Below are 25363 nucleotides of genomic sequence, written 5' to 3' on the forward strand. Positions count from 1 at the left end.
TGAGGGGGTTGGGGTTTATTTTAATAAACCACCAGTTCATCCCATTTCTGCTTGAGGGTGCAGCCCCAAACCCACTGGAACCCCCTGTGCAGAGTAAGTTAAGGGTAAAGCACAGACACAAATCAGCTGAATTACCTGTGTGATTGCTCCTGTTGTGTTCATGAGAGATGCAATCAGTGCACATTCCCATGTTTCAACCTCTGTTGGCACTGCTGGAATCAGCAATATTTGCCTTCCCTCACTGAGGAGTGCTGCTGCCAGCTCCCAAATTATTGAATTGTGCTCCTCAGTAAGATGCAGGAATGCCACCTACCTGTGGGCCTAACACCCTTCACACAATCAAATGAAGACCAGCCAAAATACAGTCAGATTACAGAGATCAGGCCAGTTTGCTACAAATAGCTTTAATTCCTGTGGCCACCACGCTCACCAACATGAGTGGAACACTCATGCCATCACTCAGGAACCAGCCTGGGGTTTCATAGACCACAAAGCCTTCTGATACCTGGGCCTGATGGAAACTGCTGCTGCACTCCTCTCCTCATGGGAGAGCTGCTTTTACTCCCTGCCTCTGATTTCTAAAGGAAAGATCCTCTCCCACCTCCTCCCTTTGGTGCCTTTTGCTGTGATGTTGGTGGCCATGTCCTGTTCCTGCTGCTCTTTTCCCCAGACCTCTTCCCTCCAGTGAGGCTCCAGCACTTCCTAATCTCTTCAGAGATGAGCTCACTTGGCAGCAACATGGACCATGTCCCTTCCTTTGGGGAGAGAGGAGAGCTTGCAGCATTGTCATCATGCTCTGCCCACCCCATCTCCACCTCAGCTCCATTCCCACCTGGCAATTCCCAGTAGCTTTCCCCAGCTGTTCCTACCTGATAAGGGATGTTTCTTCTTCCCAGAGGTGCAAAACAGGCAGAGGAAAACCCAGCCTCTCTGTGCAATCCATCCCAAGCCCACCCTGACCCTGGCCACCTTCTCCCTCACTTCTCTAGTGCTGCCCACAGCAGGCAGGTGAGGGCTTTATAATAATCCAACTGAAATCTAACACTGCCACCCAAAAAATGCAAGTAATAATTTCACAGCCAACCCAGAGGGCTGATCTGACTTCACAGAAGAACAGACTCACACAATGGTTTGCATTGGGAGGGACCTTAAGGATCATGCAGTTCCAAGCCCCTGCCATGGACAGGGACACCTTCCACTGTCCCAGGTTGCTCAGAGCCTCAGTTATTATTTGACCTAATAAATCTTCAAAGTAGCCTTGAACATTGCCAGTGATGGGGCACCCACAGCTTCTCTGGGAAACCTCTTCCAGTGCCTTCCTGCTCTCACAGGGAGAGTCTTTTTTCTTTCTAACTTGCCCCACAAGAGCTGGTGCTGATACAGGAGGAGGCAGGAGCACTTCTTACCACTTTCACCTATGGTTTTCATCCCATGGCTCCCTAAAACAAAGTGCTGGGAGCACACTGGGAGCAGGGAATAAACTCAGGCTGTCCCTGGGTGGGAGTCAAGCATGTTCCATCCTTGGCCTTCAAACGTGTCTCCAACAATGTGCCCCATCCCAGAGGTGACCTGGGAGAGCCCATGTCACTGCAGGGCCCCTGCCCTGCCTCAGTGGCCACCCTTGGGCTCTTCTACCTGGCTGGCTGTTAATGCACTATCAGCCTTTGAGGTGTGGGTTTAATTCACATTTAATCTGGCAATGGTTTACATCACACAGTATTGCAGTCAAGAGGAAAAATCGTGTCCAGCCGTGTTTACTGCAGCATAAAAAATTCCAGGGAGGACTAAAAGAAACCCAGCTTTGCAGAGGGCCTGAGAATCACTAAATCCAGGCTGTTTTGGACTAAAAGAATAAGATGACCAACGTATTTTTAAAAGGACATTAACACCTTGGTATCAGCTCCTCATCTTCACCACCAGGGATCAGAACCCCCAGGAAGCCTGATAATTTAAGAAATTAAGCAGGTCTGCCTCCAAATTCAGGCATGTTGCATTCAAGTAGGACAAAGAGGCAAATAGTGACAAGTAATTGAACGCTTCCAGAAATTTTTTTTAAACTTTTAATAGTCTAACATACTGTTAGTAACACAGTTGGCACTTCAAAATATATATTATTTTATTTAAACAATATTCCCTTAACTCTGTAGTTCTACTTGAAGACAAATCACTTGTTGCCATAAATACTGTGCTGTTTTCAAAACCCTCTCGTGCTGGGTTACCTCTGCAGTGCAACTGGGACCTGCTAGCACTTACAACATCTACTTCCTCTCTGTTAAAAAATGGCATTTTTCTGTAAAAACACGAACAAAGTTTCACTGTATTAAAAAAAAACAAACAAAAAAACCCACACAAACCTGCTGGCAGTTGAGCATGTTTCCACTGTCTTTGGCAAAAGACCTTCTCTGAGGTCCCTTTGAGTGGGTCTCACTTTGGGTCAGAGGGAAATCTGCTGTTCGGCAGCTTCTTTCTCCTTCACAGGATGAGAGCCAGGCTTTGAATGCAAAGCAGCCTGGCTGAGAGCCAGGCACACAGGCAGAGTAGTGCTCATGTATTTTTTATTACAACACAAAAGGAAACTGGGGTTACATAACACGGGGCTTTGTAGTGCAGCTTTCTTTTTTAATCTGTAACAGAAAGGAGGGGAATCGTGTCCCCGTTTAGGACTTCACATGGTGAATGATGGCTGACACCTGCAGTTGCAAGAAGTCACCTGGCACCTGGCCACTGACTGCAGTGCTGAGGGAGACTTTTCCTTGCACAGATGTTGGGTGCTTTGCCCAGATGCCTGACCGAGCCCAACCCAAGAGCTGTACTTCACTAAGAAAGGAGTCCCTATCCTCTCGCTAAAAGCAACATTTAAAAAAAAAAAAAAATGGAAATAAAGTGAACTAAAACCACAGCTGGATTGGTCAAACAGGTACAAAAGGATTAATCTCAACAGCAGCATTAGGGTGTTTCCAGCACGCAGCAGGGAGAAGGTTGATGGCTGTTTCACATCAGGGGTCCTGTGGAGCACCCAGTGCTGCTCCAGGAAAGGTGCTGGGGACTGACCCTGGCACTGGCAGGGTTCACACTCTGAATTCCTTCCAGGTCTGTAAGGAGGCTCACTGGGGCCTGGAGGAGCCAGGCTGCTAATCACAGTCCTGGATATTGATGTAGACAAAGAGGGTGGAGGAGGAGTACGGGTCTCCATTCTTGGTCAGGAGATGGATGTGGCGATAACCTGGAAGCAGAGACACAGATGGAAAATGGCCTTTAGTCCAGTTGGAAAAGTATTTGCTAATGTTTGCCAAGACCTTGCACTAACATCTCTGTGTCTCAGAGCATTTTGTTCCCAGTTTCCCACGGGATCCTGACCAGGCAGGTCCCAGAGGCACAGCTCTGGGTGTGGGTGACATGAAGTGCCCAAAGGCTCTGGTGACAAAGGGGACCCTCCCCTAGAGACAATGTTAACAGCTGCCCAAAAAATCCTCTCTGACTTGAGCTGTGATGGATCTGGACCACCCATCCAGGACACTGGAGCTTCTCAAAGGGCTCAGAGGCTGTGAGGAGCAGGGCCTTACCTTGCTTCAGACTGGTGAAGGGAAGGGTGTACTGCCCGATGAAGTCATTCTTGGTCGACATGTCAAAGTCTTCCACCACAAACCGGACCAGGGCAAGTGCAGGGATCTCAACGTCAAATGTAAACTCTTCATTCCAGTTTGGGTTAAAGCCTGGGCAACACAGACAAGGAGGGAGGTCACAGATGTCAGCAGTAAGAATGGTGGTCTGAGGTGTTTGCAAATGGATGGAGACTCTTCCTGACTGTCACCCTAATCTGACCTAGAGCAAGGCTCTTAGGAGGTGCCAAGAGCATTGTTCCCAGCTTTGATACTGTGATTTGCCACTAGAACTAATCAATCCTCCAGCTTGGGCTGCTCACTGCAGACCTTGGTCCTAGAAAGGAGTGAGGAGCAGGAGAGGAACTCAGCTCTGCTCCACAGGCTCTTGCTGGATGGTACATGGATGCTTTTGGTTGCCATTGGACCAGAAGCAAACTTTTATTGCCCTAAACCAGGGGAGGGAAGAGAGGAAAGCTGTGCTTTTGTGCTGAGACAAGCCTTCTGGGCCCTTAAGCCTCTCCAACTGCTTGAGATACATCCATCTAAGCACCACTCTGTGCCCCAATTTCCCCGTCTGCAAGAAAAGTTAATGAGGAGTGTCTGATTGCAAAAATCACCCTCCAGTCTGGATAAGGGTCATGTGGCCCACAATCACAAAGCAAACAAAACTGAGACTGGCACACAGGAACAGCAGAGCAAGCTCAGACCTCTGTCCAGACCATGGCAGGTGCAGTGTCAATAAACCACTCCCCAGAAGCAAACAGGAGAGCACAGCCTGTTTGAAACCCTACTGCCTGTGCAGAGCAGAGACCAAGGACAGCAAAATGTCACCTGGAGCCTGCTGGTCATGCAGGGTTTGTGAGTGATTCAGCAGCAGACAGGGATTTTTCATCTGGCCCTGAAGATGCTGAGATGGGCCTGTGGTGTCTTTATTGTTTGATTTGCTTTCCACAAGGAAATCTTTCCAGCATCATTCCAGCATTGTTCCATTTAGAGAAGGGCTGGCCATGGGGCTGGGAGTGCTCAGCAGCCCTGAGGAACAAGCCTGGCAGGTCTGGAATGTTCCCTACACAACTTTCACTTGACAGGCTGTAAAAATTATTGTAGGTGACGGAAACAGCCATGAGCTTTAGGAGCCAGGCCAGATTTACTCAAACAGGAAAGAGGAAAAGGGAAACATTGTTAGCAGGCAGGAAAATATGCACCAGCTTTCCAGTGGTTTGCTCTTACTCCACACAGAAAAGCAGAAGTGTGTGTGTTTGTGCAGAAGGCCATGGTATCCAAACCCTCAGTGCACAGAGGGAAGTCACAGCCATGCCTGACTGGTAAGAACTGGTCCTCAGATATTCAAAATTCACCTGGGCAATACCCTGAGCAGCTTGAGTTACCTTTGTATGGCCCTGCTTTAGGCAGAGGCTGGAATAGACACCTCTGAAGCTCCTTGCAACATCAATCTTTTGTGGGTTTGTGACACTTTTGGGGTACAATCAGCCCCACAAGAAGCTTCCTCTGGGAAGATCCTGGTGAGAACTCCTGCACACCAGGTCAAATCCAGCTGGATGGAGGTAAAGAGCCTTCCAAAGCTCTACATCTACAAATTTGGCAGCCAGGCCCAAACAACTCACATGGCTGATGTTGTTTTACAGGGAATTTTTGTCTCCAAACAACAGGAAAAGAACATCTCATGTATCTGCTTAGTGTGGGCAGGATTGGGTGCCCCAGGCAGGTCTGCCCACAGAGCAGCAGCCTTGCCAATGAACAGAAAAGGTTCCTGCTCACGGGAGCAGAACTTGGAGGAAACCCCCTCACCATTGTTTTCGATGACTTTGGTCTGCTTCTTGTTGTTGTCCTGCTGGACACCGTGGATCTCTATTGTTACCTTGGGATCCACAATGGAGTTTTTGCTTTTGTTCACCTTTGGCAGCTGCTGACCAGAGATTATCTGTGGAGGAAACGGGAAGAGGTCAGGACATCACTTAGGAGAGGGGGCTCCCTGGAAGATTCCCTCTCCTTCCTCAGGAGTCCAGAGTCTGCTGTGAGAGGCTGGTGGGACGTTTCTTCCACCCTTTCAGAGCTAGTGCTGTGTGACATCCTTCAGAGTGATGCCTTAAATTGTAGCTTTCGTATTTGCAGATTCTGTGGTGCCCAGGGGGGCAGCTCTGAGCTCACAGTCAGCGTCACTCAGCTCTCTGCACACAGCAGGGACACAAAACAAATCCTTGTCCTGCTGCACACCAAGGACACCTGGGACAAGTTTTCAGGCCCCAAAGCACCAACAACGGTGGCTGAAGGGAGAGAACAAGAAGGATGGGACTGCATCAGCTGCAGCTGGAACTGGACAATTCAACCCCAACATGCAAATGGACCAAAACTTATCAAAGTGCAAGATTTTGTGACTGGTGAGCCATTTTGTGACCATTTTGGGTCCACCTTGGGTGTAGCCCTGGCCAGGTTCTTGTCCTGCCCAAGGTGGATCCTGGATGCCTTTCAATAAATATCTACTTTATTCTCCTGCTCTGTCCAGTCTGTTTCAGATCAGCCTTCCAAGGCATCAAGAAGAAGGATGTCATGAGCTAAAGCACTGAAGGAACTCCAGTTCAGCCAGCTGGTTTTGGGACAGGCAACTTTTCTGACTGTCCCCACAGTGCTCAGCTGGTACTTGGGAACACCAGAGGTGACTGCTGAGGGATGGCATGTCTGCCTGCACGGTTCTGGAACCACAGCAAATGTTAATAATCTATTACCCAACACTGAACATGTGAGCAGATCCCTGGAGGATCCAAGTCCAGGAGAGCCCCCAGATGTGGGAAATCAGCAGGGTTAGAACAACACTGAAGGTATGACCAGAAGAAGGAGAAGTTACAACCTAAACCCCCCCAAAAAGTGGATGTTACTGAGATGTTTCCCAACTTCTATTCTTACTTTAAGCAGGAGCTTCTTCTTTGTTCCCCATGTTCCTTCTGTGATGGATTTTGGGTTGAATTTGGTTTGTTCATCTCGAAGGAATTCCGGCTTTAAGACGTACCCAGAAAACCCATTGTCCTGGAACCGACCCTGGTACACATCCATCTCTGTGCCTGCTGTCTGGAAATTTAGGGCGACTGCAACATAAATAAATAACTTCAGTCACTCAGATAAATCGATAGGAATCTTTTCATGCTAATTCTGTTCACATGAAACTGCACTTCATGGACATAAACATTGGCTTTTCCATGCTTCAAAGAGCAGTGGTAAACTCTGACCCTCACAGCCTGCTAGCCCTGAGGATTTCCTGCATTCAGAGATGACAGAGACAGGAGGAGCCATTACAGCCATCCTGCCTTCCCCAGGATCAAAAATTGTCCCGCAAGGAATTTATGCTACCTAGGGCAACTGCATCTTTTAGATAAACCTCTTCATTTCTATGCTGAAGGAGTTCTCTCCTGCAGTGAAGCCAGCAAATCCTTCTCACATCATTTCTCTGGCTACTTAGCCTCATTAAAAAACCTTCCTCCAGCCCAGATCTGCCTGTTTTCATTTGCCACCCCGAGGGGCATCGATGCCTGTGTTGTTTGGACTAGAGAGCTCCTCATTGTCTGAACTCCTCAGGTGGCAGCACAGAAGCTGTGATCAAATCACCTCTTTATTGTCTGCTGCCCAAAATAGACCAAGCCTCACTGCGGTCCTAACACCAGGCACATTCCTTGTATTCTTCCCAATTTGTCGATATCTTTTTTAAAAAGACATTGATGTAAAACCTGGAACAGTCTCTGTGAACAGCCTCACTGATACCACACAGGGAGTGCACATGGACCCCAGCAGCTGCTCAGGGCTCCCTTGATTTCCTCAAGGAGGATTTTGAACTCTTTAGCAACATCTAAGACATCTTTTAAGACACAGAAATTTATCCTGGTCCCACATCCTTCATTCCCAGTCATACTTGGAGGCTGAGAGCATTTTAAGGCACTCATTTTTCCACCTGCAGCAAGACTTTGATAACTGCAGTACACTGGTTTTCCTGGGAGCTGAAAGTACTCAGGGGCTCCTGAAAAATCTTATTTTGGGTGCCCAAATACTGAATTCAGGTCTGGCCTTCCTGTACCCCAAGGGAACTGATGGTGCCTCCCAAGTTCTGTCCTGAGGCCAAACAGGACACTGCTTATTGTGCCCCCAAGGGGGCTGCAGGACCCACGGAGTTCACATTCCCTCCTCCTGTGTTAAATGGTAACAACTCTCCTGACAGAGAAACTGCAGGGATTTGCACATTAATGTGCAGAAAAGCCTCTCCTAATGGATTTGGGGACAGAAAATGGTCTATGGAAATTGGGCATTGTTTGAAAAGCTGGTTTCTCTCAGTGACTGCTGAACCTGTGGCTGAAAAGGGCTTGAGATTCTGCTCAGCTGAAGCCCCTCCACAGCCAGGTGATGGGTGACCCCAGGCAGGTGACCCCCTGCAGCCTCCCAGTGACACCCACCAATCTGGCAGCCAACGTTCCACAAGTCCACGGGGCTGTAGTTGGAAGAGTCCGTCCTCCAGCCTGCAGGGTAGATACGGCTCAGGTGCCTGATGTTGTGATGAATAAAACTGGTTCCTGCAGAGGAAGGGAAAAACAGAAGGAAATGGCCTTTTCAGTGGTGGGGCTACTTTTATCTCTTCTTGCTGCTGCTGTGTGTTCCCCTCTGCCTGGCAAGTCTGGCTGGATGGGAACCACCTGCAAAAATGCCCTTTTTGGTAACAGCCTTGAGGATATTGAGTTCTTCCCACTTTTCTCAGTGATGTTCTTGACCAAGAGATCATAACCCATGTCTTTGGGATGTCTTGTCCACCAGCAGCTGTCCCTCTTTGGGGAACAAGGACAGAGGAGAGAAGAACACACATACCAGACTCCTGGGCCAGCTTCAGAGCTTTGCTCTCTGAGAACGATGACATCTCATAGAAAGCCCGAGGATGGTTGGGGTCATCAAAGCCTTCAAAGTGGACACTCTTGCAGTAGACAACTGTGTCTGATAGCTCCTTGGCCAGCTTCAAGGTGTCACTCTAAAAACAGGAGAGCGAGAAGTTTGTGGGCAGATTTTGCTGTTATGCTCAAAAGTGGTAATTGTATTTTCCCTACAGAACCACTGAGGCTTCTCTTCTCCACCACTTTCACCAGAAAAAGCAGCACATTTTCAACACTCTGTGGCTGGTTGGTGTGCCCTCTTGTGTCATCCTGTGTAGTAAAGGTTGGAAAAGAATTCCCCCTTTGTTAGTGGGACACCCTTCCTTCCTTGACAATGATTCCTGCTCTCTGCAGGATTATTTGTATTTCAGCACCCACGTCTGTCTCCAGGTGCTAAACTCTACAGCAGAGCCTTAGCAGTGACTTTTCCATGCTGTCCTGGTCCCAGGCATGCAAACATGGAAATAAAGGGAAGAGAAGGGTGTTTTGGCCTCCACAGAGCTTGGGCTTTTTTCCCCTTGAACTAGGAAGTTGTCACAGTGCTTTGATGACTCCTAGTCCACAGCCACATTCATTGGTGCAAGTGAGAGTCCCCAGCTGCCATCAGGGGCAAGGAAAGGAAGTGACAGATGTCAAAATAATGCATATGTTATTGACCAGAGATCAGAGAAATAAGTAAGACCTGCAAAGAGTGAGCAATTCATCGAAGGGAAACATGGATCAGACCAGATCCAGAGGTCACACCAATCAGCTTTGCCATCAGTGGGGCTGAATGTGTCTGTGTCACCTGTGAACACACCCTGTGAGGGATCTGGGCTTCACAAGGACCTGCAAGCTGGAAAAATCCATTTCCTCACATGATGGGGCAGAACTCTTGTGTAAAGGCCAGCCTTTTCCTTCCAGAAATTATCATACAATTTGCTTTAGGAACTGGCCATTCCTTCCAGTTCTCCCTCCTCCAGGTCAGGAACAAACAGCCACTGAGGCTGCAGGTGTATCCAAAATGACTGGAAAAGCCAAAGTCATGACTGCCCCATGACAAACAGATTTCTGGAAATAAGACAGAGATGGAACATGTGCCCTTCCACTGCTTCCATAAATGCCACATGGTCTGTCCTTGCTGCAAGGTCCTCCAGTCTCATTCTAGAGAAAGAACCTTTGTGCTTGGCTGGCTCTGCAAGATCTCTGTTTGTGCTTGGGACAGGGATCATTAAGCTGAGCAAGCACCAGGATCCTCAGCCCCAGCAATTTGAACAATTCACCCTTACATATCCCCAGATGAGTAGCTGAAACCACACTGAGACCTGACTTGGCTAGGAACACATGAAAAATTGTATTTCAACTGCTTTTCCTTTTTTATTTCTTTAGGTGTGGTACAAAACCCACCTAAAAAGTAATTTCTCAGTGATTCCTTCTTTCACTTACCTTTCCCTTCTGCTCTATCTTGGTCTTCACAGATTCATCTTCAATTTCAGCTGCTTCATCTTCATCAGAGACATCCTCAGCCTCCAGGTTGTTGTTCCCATTGATGGGGTCCTCCTGTCTGCTCAGCTTCTTGCCTTTCACCAGGATCTTCCCCTTCAATTGCTGCACAAGGAAAAGTGGACAAAATACCTGGTGCTTAGAGAAGGTTCTGGCCCACCCTGAAGAAACCCTTCAGCTGCAACCAGGATTTTTATAGTTACATTAGTGACTGGTTATTAGCCAGAGACACAGGTAAAAATAAGTCTGTTTTTACTCTGAGACCACAAGTCATGAGTCTGAAAACCCCAGGGAGCCCAGTGATTCCTCTCTGCTATAGAGCTGACCATCCCCTCAACCAGAAAACTTAAGCAGTTGTTCTGTTAAACACAATTAAAATATACTTTTGTTTTTTTCCAAGACTGAAATATTGCTCAGCAAACAAGGCTGAGCCTGGAAGTCTGGACTGCTGGAAGAAATTGGTGGCACCATTTCTGCCCCTCTGTGTGGCCTGTTATTTAACCCACCCCTCACTGTGCAGTGTGTGGTTATAAACCTCTGTTATAAACCTCTGGAAACTCTGTTTGAGATCCAAGCAGAGGCTGAGGCAGTGCAGCCTCTGCTCCACAGACATTTTAATGAGGAGAGAGGTCCAATAAGCCCTGTCCAGGTGCTTCATGCACAGCAGACATGGAACTTCAATACATTTGGCATTTTGCAGGTGAGAGGTGACTCAGGAGGAGTTCTCAGACCCTTTCCAAAGGTACATCCTCTTCAGGGAACAGCTTCTCCTGGCCCTGCTCTGATGGTACAGCACTGACCACAGCCAGCAGCATGTGCCAGTGCACCACAGCTGGGGGCAGAGGGAGCCCAGGGGGCACATTCCTTGGGCTGAATCCACTCTCTCCAGCCTCTTTCGAGGTTCACATGAAACCCCTCACCACTTTGTGCAAGCCCTGGCAATGGGAGGAAGGCTGGAGCCTGGAGAGGGATGGCTTAGACCCAGACAAGGCAGCAGCAATGCTCAGGACAGGGAGGAGTGTTGAGAAAGGTGATTGGGGGCTATCTCCAGCTGTGTGGGTTTTGCCTTAAAATCAAGAGCACCACTAGACTTGGCAGCTTCCAGGAACAGGAGATTTGCTGCCACCTGGATGTGTTTGGTGCTCCTGCCTCTGGAGGGTACGAGTTATTCCAGAAAAATGCCATCTTGGAATTAGCCAGTACAACCTCTCAGTCTGTGTAGCACATTCTCCTTTCCTCAGCAACACCCTATATTTACCTTTTTTGCAACAGCAAAAGCAACAAAACCCCACCACATTCAAATGATAGGACTGTGAAAAACCAAGAATCTTTTATAAAACAACACAGGCATTTTTAAGGGACATCATTTCACCTTTGCACCCTTTGTGGGTTCAAGCAAATTGCATCACATCTTCACAGAGACCAGCCCCACTCCTCACCACCTGGCAAAGCTGTGGATGAAGCTGGGTCTGAGCAGAAATCCAACACTGGCACCTGAGGCAGCAGCCAAAAGCAGTTTTATTCAGCTACCACAAATGACCTGTTTACACTGGGGCACTTTCTCTGTCACTCAAAAGGAGCAGTCAGAGCACAGCAATATCCTCCTCCCCGTGCCCAGACCATCCTCCCCGCCTTCCAGGCAGAGCTGTGCTCTGCTTCTTCACATCCACACCTGGGGGATGAGTCTGCTCATCTTCAGAGCCTGATTTCAGCCTGCTGCCCCTTCCCACCCTCCTGCCTCAACACCCAGCTCTGCACTGTTCTTCCTCCACAAAATCCAGTTCAGTCTGATCTTTTAGGCTCTGGTCAGCATTTGGGATGGACAAGCCTGGAAGGATTGCACTGGGGACAGAAAGGAGAGGCTGAGAGCAGCTCCTCTTGTCCTCTGCAGGCTGCAGATACCATCCTGGTATTTAATACATTATCTGCCTCTGCTTGCTGATGCCTCACAATAAATGTTACTGCCTCCTCTCACAGCTCAGCAGTGGAGAACTAAAGATAAGGTATTTGGGGCAGCCTGTTTGATTCTTAATTACCAGCAGGTAATTAAGCTTTTTAAGCTTCTCCCATTCAGCCTGCACAGCAAGTGGGATGTGCAATTCCTTTCATGGCTGAGGAACATCACGAGGGAAGGCACAGCAACACAGCCTCCAGTGTCTCCTCACCACAACCCACTCCAGGGCTGCCAGCAGCAGGACCTCAGAGCTGCTCTTATCTAGCCTGTGGTTCCCCTGGGAAATCTTGGATATGGTGCAGATGCTCCCCAAGGGCACAGGACACTGCTCCTGTGCCTCCAAGGAAGAGCAGCCCATGTGCCACCTAACTCAGAGGAAATCCATTTGCTTATTTGTCCACAAGAAGGGGTGAGACTCGCCCCAAAGAGAGGCACTTTCACCCCCCATTTCCTACAAAAGGTCCTATCCTGTAGTAGCATTGCAGTGAATTCCCCCTGCAGAGGAAGCAAAGTCCTAAATCTGAGAGTTTATCTTCTTTATTGAGGTTTTAAATAAGCTGATATAGACAGTCACAAACACACACATGCCCTTGCTCCATCTCTCTTGATTCCCCTTCATGTGATATTAAGTATTTCTAGCCTGAGGCAAAAGACACTCAGCTCATCAGTTCAGCTCTGTTGAGCAGTTCCCTTGTCTTAGGAGGAAGCAATAGCTGAAATACTCAATAAATGTTCTCCAAGCAGACCATAAAGCCATTCCAGATGTCTGTGGGAAGCCCAGGGTGGAGAACAACCTCAGGAAAGGCTACAAGGACATTGGACTCCACTGAGAACACACAGTGGAACAGATGCAGCTCTTGCCCTTCTTCACATGCCCTATAAATGGCATTCCTCCCTGAAGTGGAGCTCATCTGCTCTCCCACCTTTCCCACTGTACACTCAACAAGCTCAGCTCTGCAGGGGAAATGGTTCTGACAACACTGGGACATGGAAACCACCTTAAGGGAAAGCACTGATCTTATCAGAAGCAGCAGAGCTGTAATGAGCAGAGGATTTTAAAAGATCTGCATACACAGGTTTCTCCTACCTGAAAGCCTCCTGCCCCTAAGAGCAACCTGAGAGCCACGGCAAGGTCTGAATTCCAGTTTTCATCTCAGTGGGAATGGAAGGTTTGTCAAGTGATCCACCTCAACAAACTTTCTGTGGCTTCAACACCTCCTTTAGAGTCAACAGAGAAAACCAAACACTCCCAGGGTGTGATTCCTCCTCTGCTTGGACAAACACTGAGGAGGAGGTGGACCAACTCCTCTGACTGTTTCTCCTAAGGAGCCCTAAGTGAAGTGCTCAGGTACACAGGGTCTGACATCCCAGGGTGAGGAGATGCCACCACTCCAGACCTCTGAGAAGCTGTGAGGAATAACATGTTCACACTCATGAGCAGATGTGCAGATCAGATGCACTAACTGATATCACACCTCCATCTGTGTGTGTCCTTCAGCTGTAAGCTGAAATGCTGCACCAGCAATGAGCAGCACCAGAGGATGAAGAGAGTCTCCAGCAAAGGGGAAGAAACACATTACTGAAGGGGGTTCTGAAGGATTGAAGGAAACTCAGCTCAAGGACTTCAGGCAAGGAGATGCACTGCAGACAAGACTGACACAAGGTGGGCCAAGGCTGGAGAAACAGAGATGTGCAGATGCCCCTGAAGCCACATTGACACAAAAGGTATAGGTAATGCCCAAAGCCACTGTCCTCATAAAGAGGGAATTCCAGGAACAAAGAACTGTAGGGGTTTCAGACACACTTGACACACTGAATAGTTCCAACACTGGGACCAGTTTTAGTCTCATTCTGACTGTGACTTTGCAGCATTTCTTGCTGGGATGAAGGGACAGGGGCAAGGGGCCCTGGCAGACCCCTGGACAGATCAGGGATGGGACAGAAGGGCAACAACCCACCAGCAGCAGAGACTGGATCAAATTACACAGCCTTTAATTCATTATTAGGACCTAAAGACAGCAGCTTGGGGGAGATATTTTGATAATCTGTGTAGCCCAACAGTGTTCCTGAATGGAGCCTAATAAAGCAGATCCCTGCCCCAGGCTGTGGTATGAATCGTTAGCACAAATCCAAACCGTGTCAATCTTCCCTTAATTACTGACGTTGCCCTGCTGACACAATCGGCAGCAATTCTTCCACTGTTTGTGTTTACAGCCTCCAGCCCTTTGCCCAGAGGCAGAGCCCACCCTTTTCCTGATATGTATAAAAAAATACTTTGTTGTCCTGGGTTTCCTCATGTCAACGTCACAAGGGAGTGGAAAAGCCAAGAGGTTCCTGGCTTGTTTGTTTTATTCCCTCATGTTTCAGTTTCAATGTATTTTATGCCTGAAAAAATCAGCATTTCAGCCCTTTTGCACTGTCCCACTTCACACAGCAGGAAGGCAGAGGAAAAGTACCAGAAGGAAAAGGATAGATGTTGCAACACTGGCAGTTTTTCTCTGTTTAAACTAAACGGATCAATCCCTGCAATGGAGCAGATCAGCCCAAATCCATTCCCTAGGGTAGATCTGGGCATTGTGTTCAGCTGGGGCCATGTGTCTGTTCAGGCAATCAAAATCAGGAGGTTAGATGAGCACAGGCATGGAAAAAAACCATCTTTGGGAAGTTGGGGTCATCCCCTTACACTCACAAATCACACATTGCTTTGCTTGGTGTTTCTCCTTTCTTTCATCATATCATTGCCATCAGTTGAAAAGCCATCAGCAGTTTTCCTGATCCTGCACCAGGATAAATAGCAAGTCAAGGGGGGGACACTGAGGACATATTTTTCCAGCTCAGTAAGAGCCTGCAAAGACTGATCTCTGTGCTGGGAGTGTCCTCACCCCGGGAGAGTCACTTCTCCCAGTGGAGGCACCTTGTCTGTGCAAGAGCCAAGGTCCTGCTGAAACAGCAGCAGTAAAAATTACAATTCATCCTAATTTATTGCCCTGGTGCTTAGGGACCAGCCCAGAGCAGCCTCCCTCTGTGCCAGGCATTGTATCAAACGAGGCATGACACTCCCAGACAAAAGCGGAAAGTCAGAAAGGGAAAGGAGATAAATAAAGAGGGAGAACAAATACAGAAGATATTCTGGGTGGATTGTTTTCCTCTCCTTTCTCCCCTGCTGACTGCCAGCTTTATCTCACCCACAAACTCCTTCCAGCTCTGACCAGGCATGTTCATCCAGTTTTTGGCGAATGAGCAAAGAAATGCAATTTAAAGGGAGCTGCAACTAACCGTGCAGGAGTCTGTTTCTGCAAAGTGCTAAGAAAGACAGACAGACAGACAGACAGACAGACAGACAGACAGACAGACAGAAAGAAAGAAAGAAAGAAAGAAAGAAAGAAAGAAAGAAAGAAAGAAAGAAAGAAAGAAAGAAAGAAAGACAGAAAAAAAGGCAGAAAAAAAGGCAGAGAGCAAGCACAAACCACATGTGTGGAAATAGAGGAATGTTTCCTTTTGGCTCCTGTTTTGGAGACATATTTTTCATATCAAGATTCCATTTCCAGATTTTTCTGTCAGTTAATGATTTTAAAGTGATGGACCACTGTTGAGGGATGTGTATCTCTTTCTTCCTGCAAGTCCAGGGCTCAGCTCCCAGTCTGACAGCTGCCCTGATTCCTGAGAGTAGAAGGGGCATCTCTAGGCAGCCTCCAGCTTCTCTTTTTCCTCCAAGGACATCTCCATCCCCACCAACCCAGGCCATTCCCAGTGGCTACCCCAGGACACTCTCAATGGCAGGACACCTTGTGTTTAATATACCTTCAGGATACTTGCAGTGATTTTCCCCTTGAGTTTTGAGCTTTGCACTCAGCAAGAAGAAAATCTTCCCTCTTGTCCAACCCTCAGAAGGCAGAAAATGCTGGAGTGGCTTTGCTTACCTCTGGAGAGGGGAACTGGGATTTGTTTCCATCCACTGGGGCAACCAGGAGCATGTCCTGCAGGATGGTGGTCATGTGCTGGGCCATGACCTTCTGCTGCTCCACGCTGCAATGGTTCTCCAGCGAGATGATGACAGGGTATGGTGAGGTCTGGAAAAAGACAGCAACACCCACCATCAGTGAGCTCTGCAGTTTTATCAGTCTGCAGCAATTGGTATGAGCCCCAGTGCTGTTTTCTCTGGGAATGAGTGTGTCAACAGGAGGGTCTGATATTCTCCTAAAGCAAGGATTTCTTAAAAATGGACCGATTGAACTGCGCAGTAGTTACTCAGATGTGTGCAGATGCCTGCCAGAGATGATGATCCAATGGAGAAGGCACCCCCAGTTGCCTGCATTCTCCACTTGCACTGTGGGTCAGAGCACCTTCCAACCCACCTTCAGAGGAAGGACTGGGAAGGAGCCTTTGAAATCACAGGGTTTGCTCATATCCTGAAGTGATATAAATCCTTCCTCCATTCCTGCATAGGCCTGATCTGGTTCCCTGTGCTCCCCAGGTCATTTTGTGTGCTGAAGGCATTGTCTTTACTGTCACTGTCACTCCTTTATGGCCCCAAACAAAATGTGACACCAGCTCCCAAATGCACTGAAGGAAAACAGCAGAGTCCAGTGAGTCTGGACAGACCTAAGGTTTTCTGAAGCCTGCTGCCATATGAGACTCCAGCCCTGCTCATCCCTTTTAAAGCAGAATAAAAGTAGTCCTTCACTTCTAAAAATATGCACATGGGTTCCTCTAAACAAGAAACAGACCCTGAGACATCAAAGCCACATAAATTATGGACTTGCTGGCATTTCCCACCAGGTATGCTGAAGATTACGGGCATCATCTTCATTGCAGTGGGGTCCAGGATGCAGCTGTGCTGGCACAGGTTCAAACTCATCCTCAGATGGTGCTCTCCCTGTCCAGCAACCCCCAGGAATGGACCTCTGCAGGAAGCAGAGCGTTGATGCTCAGACAAGAAGGACACATCTTGTCCCCATGAGAAATGCTAAGGTGAAGCTTTCATTGCTTCTGCTCTCTGCTGGGAGGGAAGAGATCAACTGCCAGCCCTGGGTTGTGCAACTTGAGAAAAAGTCCCTCGTCCTTACTTTGAATGCATAGTTCTTGATGGCCTTAATGACATCGCTGAAGAGGATCTTGGAGGTGAGAGTGTAGCCGTGATAAATGACGGGCTCCGAGTTGGGGCCGTCCCAGCAATCCAGCTCCACACAGCGACAGCCTTTGGTGAGGGCTCTGGAAACAAAGAAGGGACCTGGTTGGGTTCTACACCTCCTGCTCCATCCCCAAGTGAGGGCACATCAGGCACAGGCACTGCCTGGGAAGATTGGCAGGAAGTTCAGGGAGCAAAGGAGAAGAAAGGAGCTTGGAAAAACAGGAAAAAGGATGGGATCGGGTGAAATCGGTGTCGGCAAAGAGAGTTCAAGGTTGAGCAAGGAAAGCACAGAAGGATCTGAGAAATAAGGTAGTGAAAGTCCAAGGGAGAATTATGCAAAGAATAAGACATAGAGAGTGCCAGATAAGAAAGGACACTGATGAGTGTGCCCCAAGTCTTTCCCCAAAGATGGTGAAGGGAAGGGAAAATCAAGAGTGGCTGAAGTGGAAGAATGACAGTCAGCCTTAGAAGCCAGACCTCCAAACCAGGTCTCAAAAGATGATGTGATTTCTTCATCTAGATCTGGTATGATATGAGAGATGAATCCTCCGAGCTGGGAGAGAGGGAAGGAGCTATGGGAACTCCATCACAGCTGAGGAGACTGCTGAGGGTCAGTTTCCCAATTCGAGTCTACAGAATAAATTTCTGTGTGAAATTCTTACTTCTACATACCCACACTTCCCTTTCAATTTATTTTCAAATGCAGATTTCCACACCCCCTCCCCCAAATCTATCTAGGAGCTGATCTCATCTCTTTTACAGTAATTCCTTAAACATTTCAGATTACAGAACTCCTTTAACTCACTGCAACAGAATCACAGAGTCATAAAATGGTTTGGGTTGGAAGGGACCTTAGAGACCATCCAGTTCCAACCCCCTGCCACGAAAAGGGATGGCTTCCACTAGACCAAGTTGCACAGAGCCCTGTCAAACCTGGCCTTGAACATTTCCAGGGATGGAGCATCCCCAGCAGCTCTGTGAAACCTGTTCCAGAATAATGGGATTTATTTTTTGTTTGCACAACCAAAACATATATCTATAATTGTAAGACTCTGTAAGACGAATTCAAAGACCTACTGAGAAGTGACTTGTGCCAGATTTCACTCTGGACACTTTTGACTTTGTGACTCCAGTCAGTCACTGCTCCTGAGAAAAAGGTAAGTCAAAAACAAAGGTGGAATTGCAGCCATTGACTGGCTCATAAGGAAACACTGTGTCACCTGATAAAAACAAGGAGCAATGAAAGGTGGGTGTGCAAATTACTAAAGGTCACTGCACTCATCTGGCCATGAGACATCAGCTGCTGTTAAAGGCAGACACAGGCAACACCTAATGTTCTGTGCAGGGGTGCTGTGGGAGAAATATCTGAGATCCTAAAAAAGTCTAAGTTCTCCTGATCATTCATCCTGCTCCACCAGGTCACTCTTTTTTCTTTTTTTTTTTTTTGGGGGGGGGGTTGTTTTGTTATTTTTGGTTTGGTGTTTTTGTTTTTTTGTTTGGTTTGGTTTGGGTTTTGGTTTTGATTTTTTGGTGTTTTTTGTTTTGTTTTAGGGTTTTTTAGGTTATTTTTTGCTTTTTTGCTTTTTTGGGGTTTTTTTGGTTTTTTGGGTTTTTTTGGGGGGAGATTTTTTTGTTTGTTTGGTGGGGGGGGTTGTTGTTTTTTTTTGTGGTTTTGTTTGTTTGTTTTTGTTGTTGTTGTTTGGGGGTTTTGTTTGTTTTTGTTTGGGGGGGGTTGTTTTTGGGGTTTTTGTTTTGTGGGTTTTTTTTTGGTTTTGGTTTTTTGGTTTGTTGGTTTTTTTGATTGCTCCAACTAGGACTCTCCAAAATAAACCCTAGCATGGTTGTGCAGACAGTCCCTGCCATGGGCCCCTCCCAAAAGGCAGAACAGAGCATAAGCACAGTGACACTGTGCATCATTCTGGCTCCTTCCAGACCTGCAGCTCTATCCCAGGAATCTTCACATCTTGCAAGCTCCTTGCAGTCTCTCGGGCCATATTTTGGGGAATGCAACACTCCCTCAGCATCATGTTTTGAAAACACCAGGCCAGAGGGCTGCAGTCCAACCTCCATGTGACTGCAGATATTTTATACTGCTTCCAGATGTAGTAATTATACATCCTACACTCAGCTGGACACCAGATGAGACCCGGGGCAAAGAGCTGTGAAAAGGAGAGCACAGCCAAGCTGGTTTGGAAACAGCTCACCCTGGAAACATGGGCCAGCCCATATTACCTGGTCTGGTGGGAGATTGCTTCTTGATCCCTTGCATCCATCAGCACAGACGTTATGTCTTCTGAAAGAAAGAAGCTAACCTCCCAAGCCCAGGCAGACAAACCCAAACACACAAACTCTTTACCTGATATAGGCCTCTGTGCTGCTTGGCCCCGTGAGCTGGTCTTCCATGAGATAGGTGTTGTGTGAGGAGGACACCAAGTAGTGGCTGAGAGGTTGGGTCATGTCCTGGTAAACTTTCCGGTGCGAGGGGTTGAATATGTTCCCCTCATCAGAGAGCAGGTACATCAGGAACCCATCCTTGGTCATGGCATTGCCCCTCTTGGCTGCCAGGTAAACAGACAGAAAAGCCCACGCTGAGAATGTGACGCCACCAGGTCGTGCCACCACCTTCACCACAGGGCCTCTGCTCTCCAGGAGATCCCAGAGGCAAAATGTGCTCCCCAGGCATTCAGTAAAAGCAAAGATATCAATGTTCTCCAGACGAGTATGACGCCTTCAGCTGCCTGAAAATGCTTTTAAAGCCCCTTCACAAGAGCAGCTTTTTATGACACTTACTGTCCTTGATAACATCTTAAAAGTGTCAAAGGCAGACCTTACCTCACCAGCCTCTAGAGATTTACAGCATGGAAATCTGCATTTGAGCATTTCAAGGTTTCTTTGCACCAACCCAGATAAGCTGTCAGATGTCTAAACACAGCCAGATAAATCCTGTCTAGATTATCCTATGAAATACACGATTGTAAAAGAAGAAATACAAAATTATTCCCCTTTTTGAAGGGCTGAACTAGATCTCAGTCTAATCCTAAAGCCTGACAGCTGCAAGACCTTGTCCCTCTCCTGAAAGAATATCAGGACACTGGAAAACCAGCCCATAATTCTGAGTTGGCTCTTGGAACACATCCTGCAAGGTGCTCCAGACTGATGATTCACCCCCAGTCAGAGCAGACAGACACTTCAGTGACTAACTCCTAAACAGCTGTCACCTCCTTGGCCTCTACTCAGAGATCTCATCTGCAGATGGCTTTACAGGTGCCCACCTTCGAGGACATCTGCCTCCACTCCAGCTTCTGGAGAACACTATTGCTACATTCTCAGCCTGGAAAAGCCGCATGAGGTCTGGGCATCTGAATAACCCATCTGAGTTTTTCCCTTCAGGATTTTCATCATCCTCTAGCCCAACCTGTATCAATCCCTCTCCTGCTGCTCAGTGCACCCAAAATAAAATTGAAGAGAGAGATTTCCCAGCCTCTCCTCTGCCCTCCTCTCCTAGAGCTGGTTATGTTCCCCTAGGAGAGTGGTGTTTCAGAAGCAGCTGTGGGGAGAAAATAATACACACAACAGCAGGGAAAAAAAAAAAAAAACCAGCAGCAATGTAATTCATAGTTCATAAAAAAAGCAAGATTTTGAAGCAAATGAGCCAGGGTTTTCAACCTACCTCTTTCATTGGGCTCATATCTCTGAATCAAGGCAGGGGCAGCAACAACAGCATCTTCTTCCTGCTGCACCTCATAGAGAAACCTCACCAGGTTCTGGCAGGACATGAACCCTTCAGGGTCCGAGTACGTTTGGAAGATGCTGTCTATTTCCTTCCTCTCTGTCAGTATCTTGTAAAATTCCTCTATCTCATCATCCTCCAGAGCCTCTGTTTTGGACTTGTCACAGTGCTGTAAACGTAGAGGGGAGAAGGAGTGAAAACCTTCTTTCCTTCTGGCATAGGCCAGCCGTAATCTGCACCAGGGCTACACAACGCAGAACACAAAATAATTGCAAAGAGTTACTGGCCAGTGAGTGAGGAGCACGTGGTCAATGACAATGACCAGGCCAACAGGCATAAGACAGTTGCAGTTATTAGTATTTATACATTAGCAGTGTGCTCAAAAGCACCAGCCTTGAGTTCCATCACTTGGGTGGGCTTCAGTCAGAACAGCTCAAAATAATCTAAGCACAAATCCAAAAAAAAAAAAAAAATGTAGTTCTTAATCTCAGAAGGGATAAGAGAAATAATTAGCTCTTTTAAATAATTATAGAGTGTATAGCCAAAAAATCCAGTAAGTTAAGTGAATGTAACCCTCCCTTTGACCTAAGTGGCTCAGACCTCAAGAGGCTGTCAGATCACAGTGGGGCTGTTTGCAAAGATGGCATCAAAAACAACTTTAAAACCCCACCACTGCTAAATATGTTCATGTTTGGGTATGAAAAAATCCACCTCTCCGTGGAAATTTTCCATTCTCATCCAAAACCTACCACGTTACAAAATCCCCACAAGATTTCGAATCAGATTATAATCCTCTCACAAGGAACTGTAATTCAGATTCTCCCTCTTCCTCTGGGGTTTGAACTTTTCCAGTAGATACCATCTCTGACAGAGCACCACAGCCAAGGACTTGATTGATCATTGAACGATGGGGAGCTTGAGATACACATGTTAATGTCTCCATGAAGGACACAATTTTTCCAACAAGTTTTTCCAGTTTATTTAAAATACTCCCAGGTTCAATTTTTCATCAGAAACAACACTTTTTTTTTTTTCCTGTGGCAAATCTTGATATTAATTTTGTTGTTTGTTCCTAACAGAATTCTTCAACTTGTCAAACCAGAGGAATTAAATTGCTTTCCATCTTTGATCCCCTGTGACAAAGCTATTTTTCTGGCTTTTATGATGGAAATGCCTGTCTTAGTTTAACCAGTCATCACACTAATCTCAGCCTGGCTCTGCCAGTGATCTCAGTGATGGCCACGGTGGCTTTGGCAGGGTCCCAAGATGATAAAGAGGGAATTTCATCCTTTGCAAATCCTTCACTATCTGTTTATGGAGCACATATAAAACCAAAGAACATTATCATGATGCCTAGCATTTCACAAACTGAAGTGACAGGAAAAAAAGAGTCCAACTTGTCCTGACTTCAGAACCTGCTGGGTAGAAGCTATGGGCTCATCTCAGGGATGGGACAACCTGTGACATGCTCAGTACTACAAACACCTCCCAAATAGGTTTGGGAGTTCAAGAACTGCCTTTTCCTTGCTGCTTTCCATGTCTATGATCCTGTGCTGTGGCTCTGGCAGATCTCTCAAGCTAAGCTGAGCATGATGCTTAGCAACTGCAAAAGGAATATAAAGAGGGAAAAGCAGCTGGTGGAGACAGCAGGGATGTTGTGAATTACAAATGTTCTTTTCTTTAAGACATGACAGGGAAAATAATATTTCTTCTAGAAAACTGACATTTTAAGTGATGTGCCTGGGGAGGTTTATTCATTAGTTGCCAATAAAGGCTGTGATGAAAACAGGACAATAGCATTGGTACCAGAGTCAAACTCCAGGACAGATAAGATGCACAGTATAAAAGTGGGTTCCTTCTGCTTTGGCCACAAGAGGTCCAAATTAGAAAAGAGAATCTCAACCCAAAATACCATGTTTTACCTCCCATGTATGCATCAGAAGCCATGAGTCCTGAATGACCCTTGGCCTGCCAGCAAAAACACCTTTCTGATGCATCAGAATGAATATTCAGGTTGAAATGAAGAGAGCAATGACAGGAGCTTTGCATAATTTCTGGTTGCAGTGCCATACACTTTACTCAGGTGTCTCAAACCTAGATGTGGACACAGAGTCATGTGATGAAAGACAAGAATAATGTGAGAACATGCCCTGCAGCCCCCACTTGAGCCCCTGATCACACTTCCTTCCTGTGACTAAAGGAAGAAAAACTCTCTGAGACAGAAAAGATCACTCTTTAATAGGCTGTAATGCCCTAGTCCATCTAAACTGAGGCAGGATGCAAACTGAAAATGTAATTACTTTAGGAGCAAGACAGACCCTTCCTGGAGGCAAATCAGCCCTCAGGAGATCTGAATTAACCTCCAAAGAGCCTCTCTTTCCAGTGGCTATCCAGGAAACTTAACAATTACTTGCCTACTGATGGTACTTCAACTAACTCCCTGCATTTTAACGAGTTGAATCAAGGTTTAGCAATTACGTGGAGTCTTTCAGCAAAAAGGATTAATTTCATCAAGTTTCCTAGAGCTCCCTTGTAACTATTGTGACAGTAGAAGAGGTCCATTAAACAAAAGGAGACTGTGCCTCTAAAATTAAAAAAAAGGGAAAAATTAATAAAAATAAAAATAAAAAAAACCCAACAACAACAAAAAAAAACCAAAAAAACACCAACCCCAACAAACCAAACTAAGGGTGATTTTTTCAGGTTGTTGATGTGTGAAGATGTGGGATTGATTAATCTCCTATATGTGAGATGTATCCTTTAGGATAAGGAGATTCACACCCAGGTCCCTAGTGGCTTCACCTACACAGATTGCAAAGGAAGTGTTGGCAACTTCCAGTGGAGACATGCAATTCAATCAGTGGATTCCCAGCCTTATTCCCACTCTTCCAGGATCTTCCTGGGCAGGGAATAAAGGATGGAATACACCAGCCAGAGCAGGCATTGCAGCTGGAATATTTTGTGAGCTGAAGTTCTTTAAGATCTGTTGATGACCTTCCCCCTAATTCCTAAGGAGTTACCTGAGAGATGTCTATAAAGCAAAGATAAGGAAACTTCGACCTCCTTTGGGGAAAGGCTGTCTGCCCACATGGAGGAGCAGGAGAACTCCAGCCTGGTGCCCAAAACCACTCACATGTTTACCAGTGATCAGAAAAAAACCATTTCTGAAACTGCACACCCATTAATTCAAATCCTGCTTCAGACAGGATGGAAGTTTGGAAATCATCCAGATGGTTTATCTCACCTCGGCAGGATGGATTCTCTAGAGAGAAACCAAAAGCTTAACAACTGAGAAATTCTCATCCCTTTCTTATCTTCTGATAGGCTCAGCCAGCAAGCTGAATCTTGAGAATTTAGAAGTGTACATCCCTGACCAGATTAAATATGCCTTGGGAGTATTAAATCAATCAGACTAGTCCAGGCTTAGGTGCAATGTTGTGTATCTATCATGAATCTGGAAAGGTTTTTTTCTTAACTTGCACTTCTTTTTTTTTTTTCTTTTTTTTTTTTTTCTTGTTTTGGGTTTTTGTTTTTGTTTGTTTATAGCTGTCACTTTGCACCTTCCTCCTCTGAGAAGGTAAGGATCTGGGTTCACAATTGTAACCAAACAAAATTCAGCCAGACTTAGGCATTGACATGCAGCTGTGGCACACAAAACTCCTGAAACCCCTGGGACTTCAACTCTGTTTCTCTTTTTCTTGCATTATCCATGTTTGCATCTCATTTTCTGCTCCATGGCAAAATTATGAAGAAAGATCTTAACACACCCTCCCCAAAACCTTTGTGCTGGCCTAACTTAGTGAGAATCAATTATTCTGAGCAATAAACTACTGAGCACCAAATCCTGAGAGTCCTTCCTTGGTACAAGAAAAGAAGCCAGAGGCTCACTTTAGGTGAGGTCTCCAACCCAAGCTGAAATCTGTGGGACCTCAGCAACCAGCAAAACCTTTTTCTGCTTGCTCCCCATTACCTGGAAAATCTTCTTGGCATGATAGTCATCGACTTCAATGTTCACTTCTTTCAGGAAGTCTTTGAGCTCTTTCAGGCTCATCTTGTTGTCTTTGTTTTTGTCAGCTTTCCGCAGGCAGGTGTGAATCCAGCTGCGGCAGGAGCTAAGGAAATCTTTCCAGGTCAATGCCTAGCCTGAACACCCAAATGCCTTCTGCTGCACAGAGCAGGGGGGAAATCCTCTCCAAAAGGTTCTGGGGCATCTCTCCAGCTGCTGGAAACCCTGAGCAGCTGACACCACCTCCCCTTCTGCTCCCACAGGGCACAATGGTGCCTTGGCAGAAGGAAAGTGCGCCGGGATACAACTGATCCTGACCTGGGAGAAGCTTTTCACCATCTGGCCAAGGCTGGATCGGTTCTCTTTACCCTGTAGGAGTTTCTGGCTGCAGCCAGAAACAGTTTGATTTCTCTTTTATGACAGAAAGTACATTCTGCTCCAGACGGTTAAAAGGGGATAAAGGAAAGAATGAAAAGAGCTCCCAAGAGAAGCTTGGTAAACTCATTGTCATGGATTTGTTCAGTATTTGGTGTGTCACA

General features: G+C 46.7%; 1 protein-coding gene across 2 annotated transcripts in view; it reads right to left on the bottom strand.

The window, feature by feature from the left end:
* Positions 1 to 1670: 1670 nt before the first annotated feature.
* Positions 1671 to 25363, bottom strand: part of PLCD1 (phospholipase C delta 1) — a 52045-nt gene continuing 28352 nt past the window's right edge. For both annotated transcript variants that reach the window (XM_066314041.1, XM_066314034.1), the window contains exons 4-15: positions 24789 to 24918; positions 20759 to 20987; positions 19445 to 19646; positions 17024 to 17168; positions 15878 to 16027; positions 9947 to 10108; positions 8463 to 8619; positions 8057 to 8173; positions 6525 to 6703; positions 5412 to 5544; positions 3564 to 3713; positions 1671 to 3223 (exon numbers count right to left, since the gene is read on the bottom strand). In XM_066314041.1, the coding sequence (XP_066170138.1) occupies positions 3132 to 3223; positions 3564 to 3713; positions 5412 to 5544; positions 6525 to 6703; positions 8057 to 8173; positions 8463 to 8619; positions 9947 to 10108; positions 15878 to 16027; positions 17024 to 17168; positions 19445 to 19646; positions 20759 to 20987; positions 24789 to 24918 (1846 nt within the window). In that variant the 3' untranslated portion in view covers positions 1671 to 3131. The remainder of the gene's footprint in view (positions 3224 to 3563; positions 3714 to 5411; positions 5545 to 6524; positions 6704 to 8056; positions 8174 to 8462; positions 8620 to 9946; positions 10109 to 15877; positions 16028 to 17023; positions 17169 to 19444; positions 19647 to 20758; positions 20988 to 24788; positions 24919 to 25363) is intronic.

Source organism: Sylvia atricapilla, chromosome 1 (genome assembly GCF_009819655.1).
Source record: "Sylvia atricapilla isolate bSylAtr1 chromosome 1, bSylAtr1.pri, whole genome shotgun sequence".
In the NCBI taxonomy this organism is placed as follows: domain Eukaryota; kingdom Metazoa; phylum Chordata; class Aves; order Passeriformes; family Sylviidae; genus Sylvia; species Sylvia atricapilla.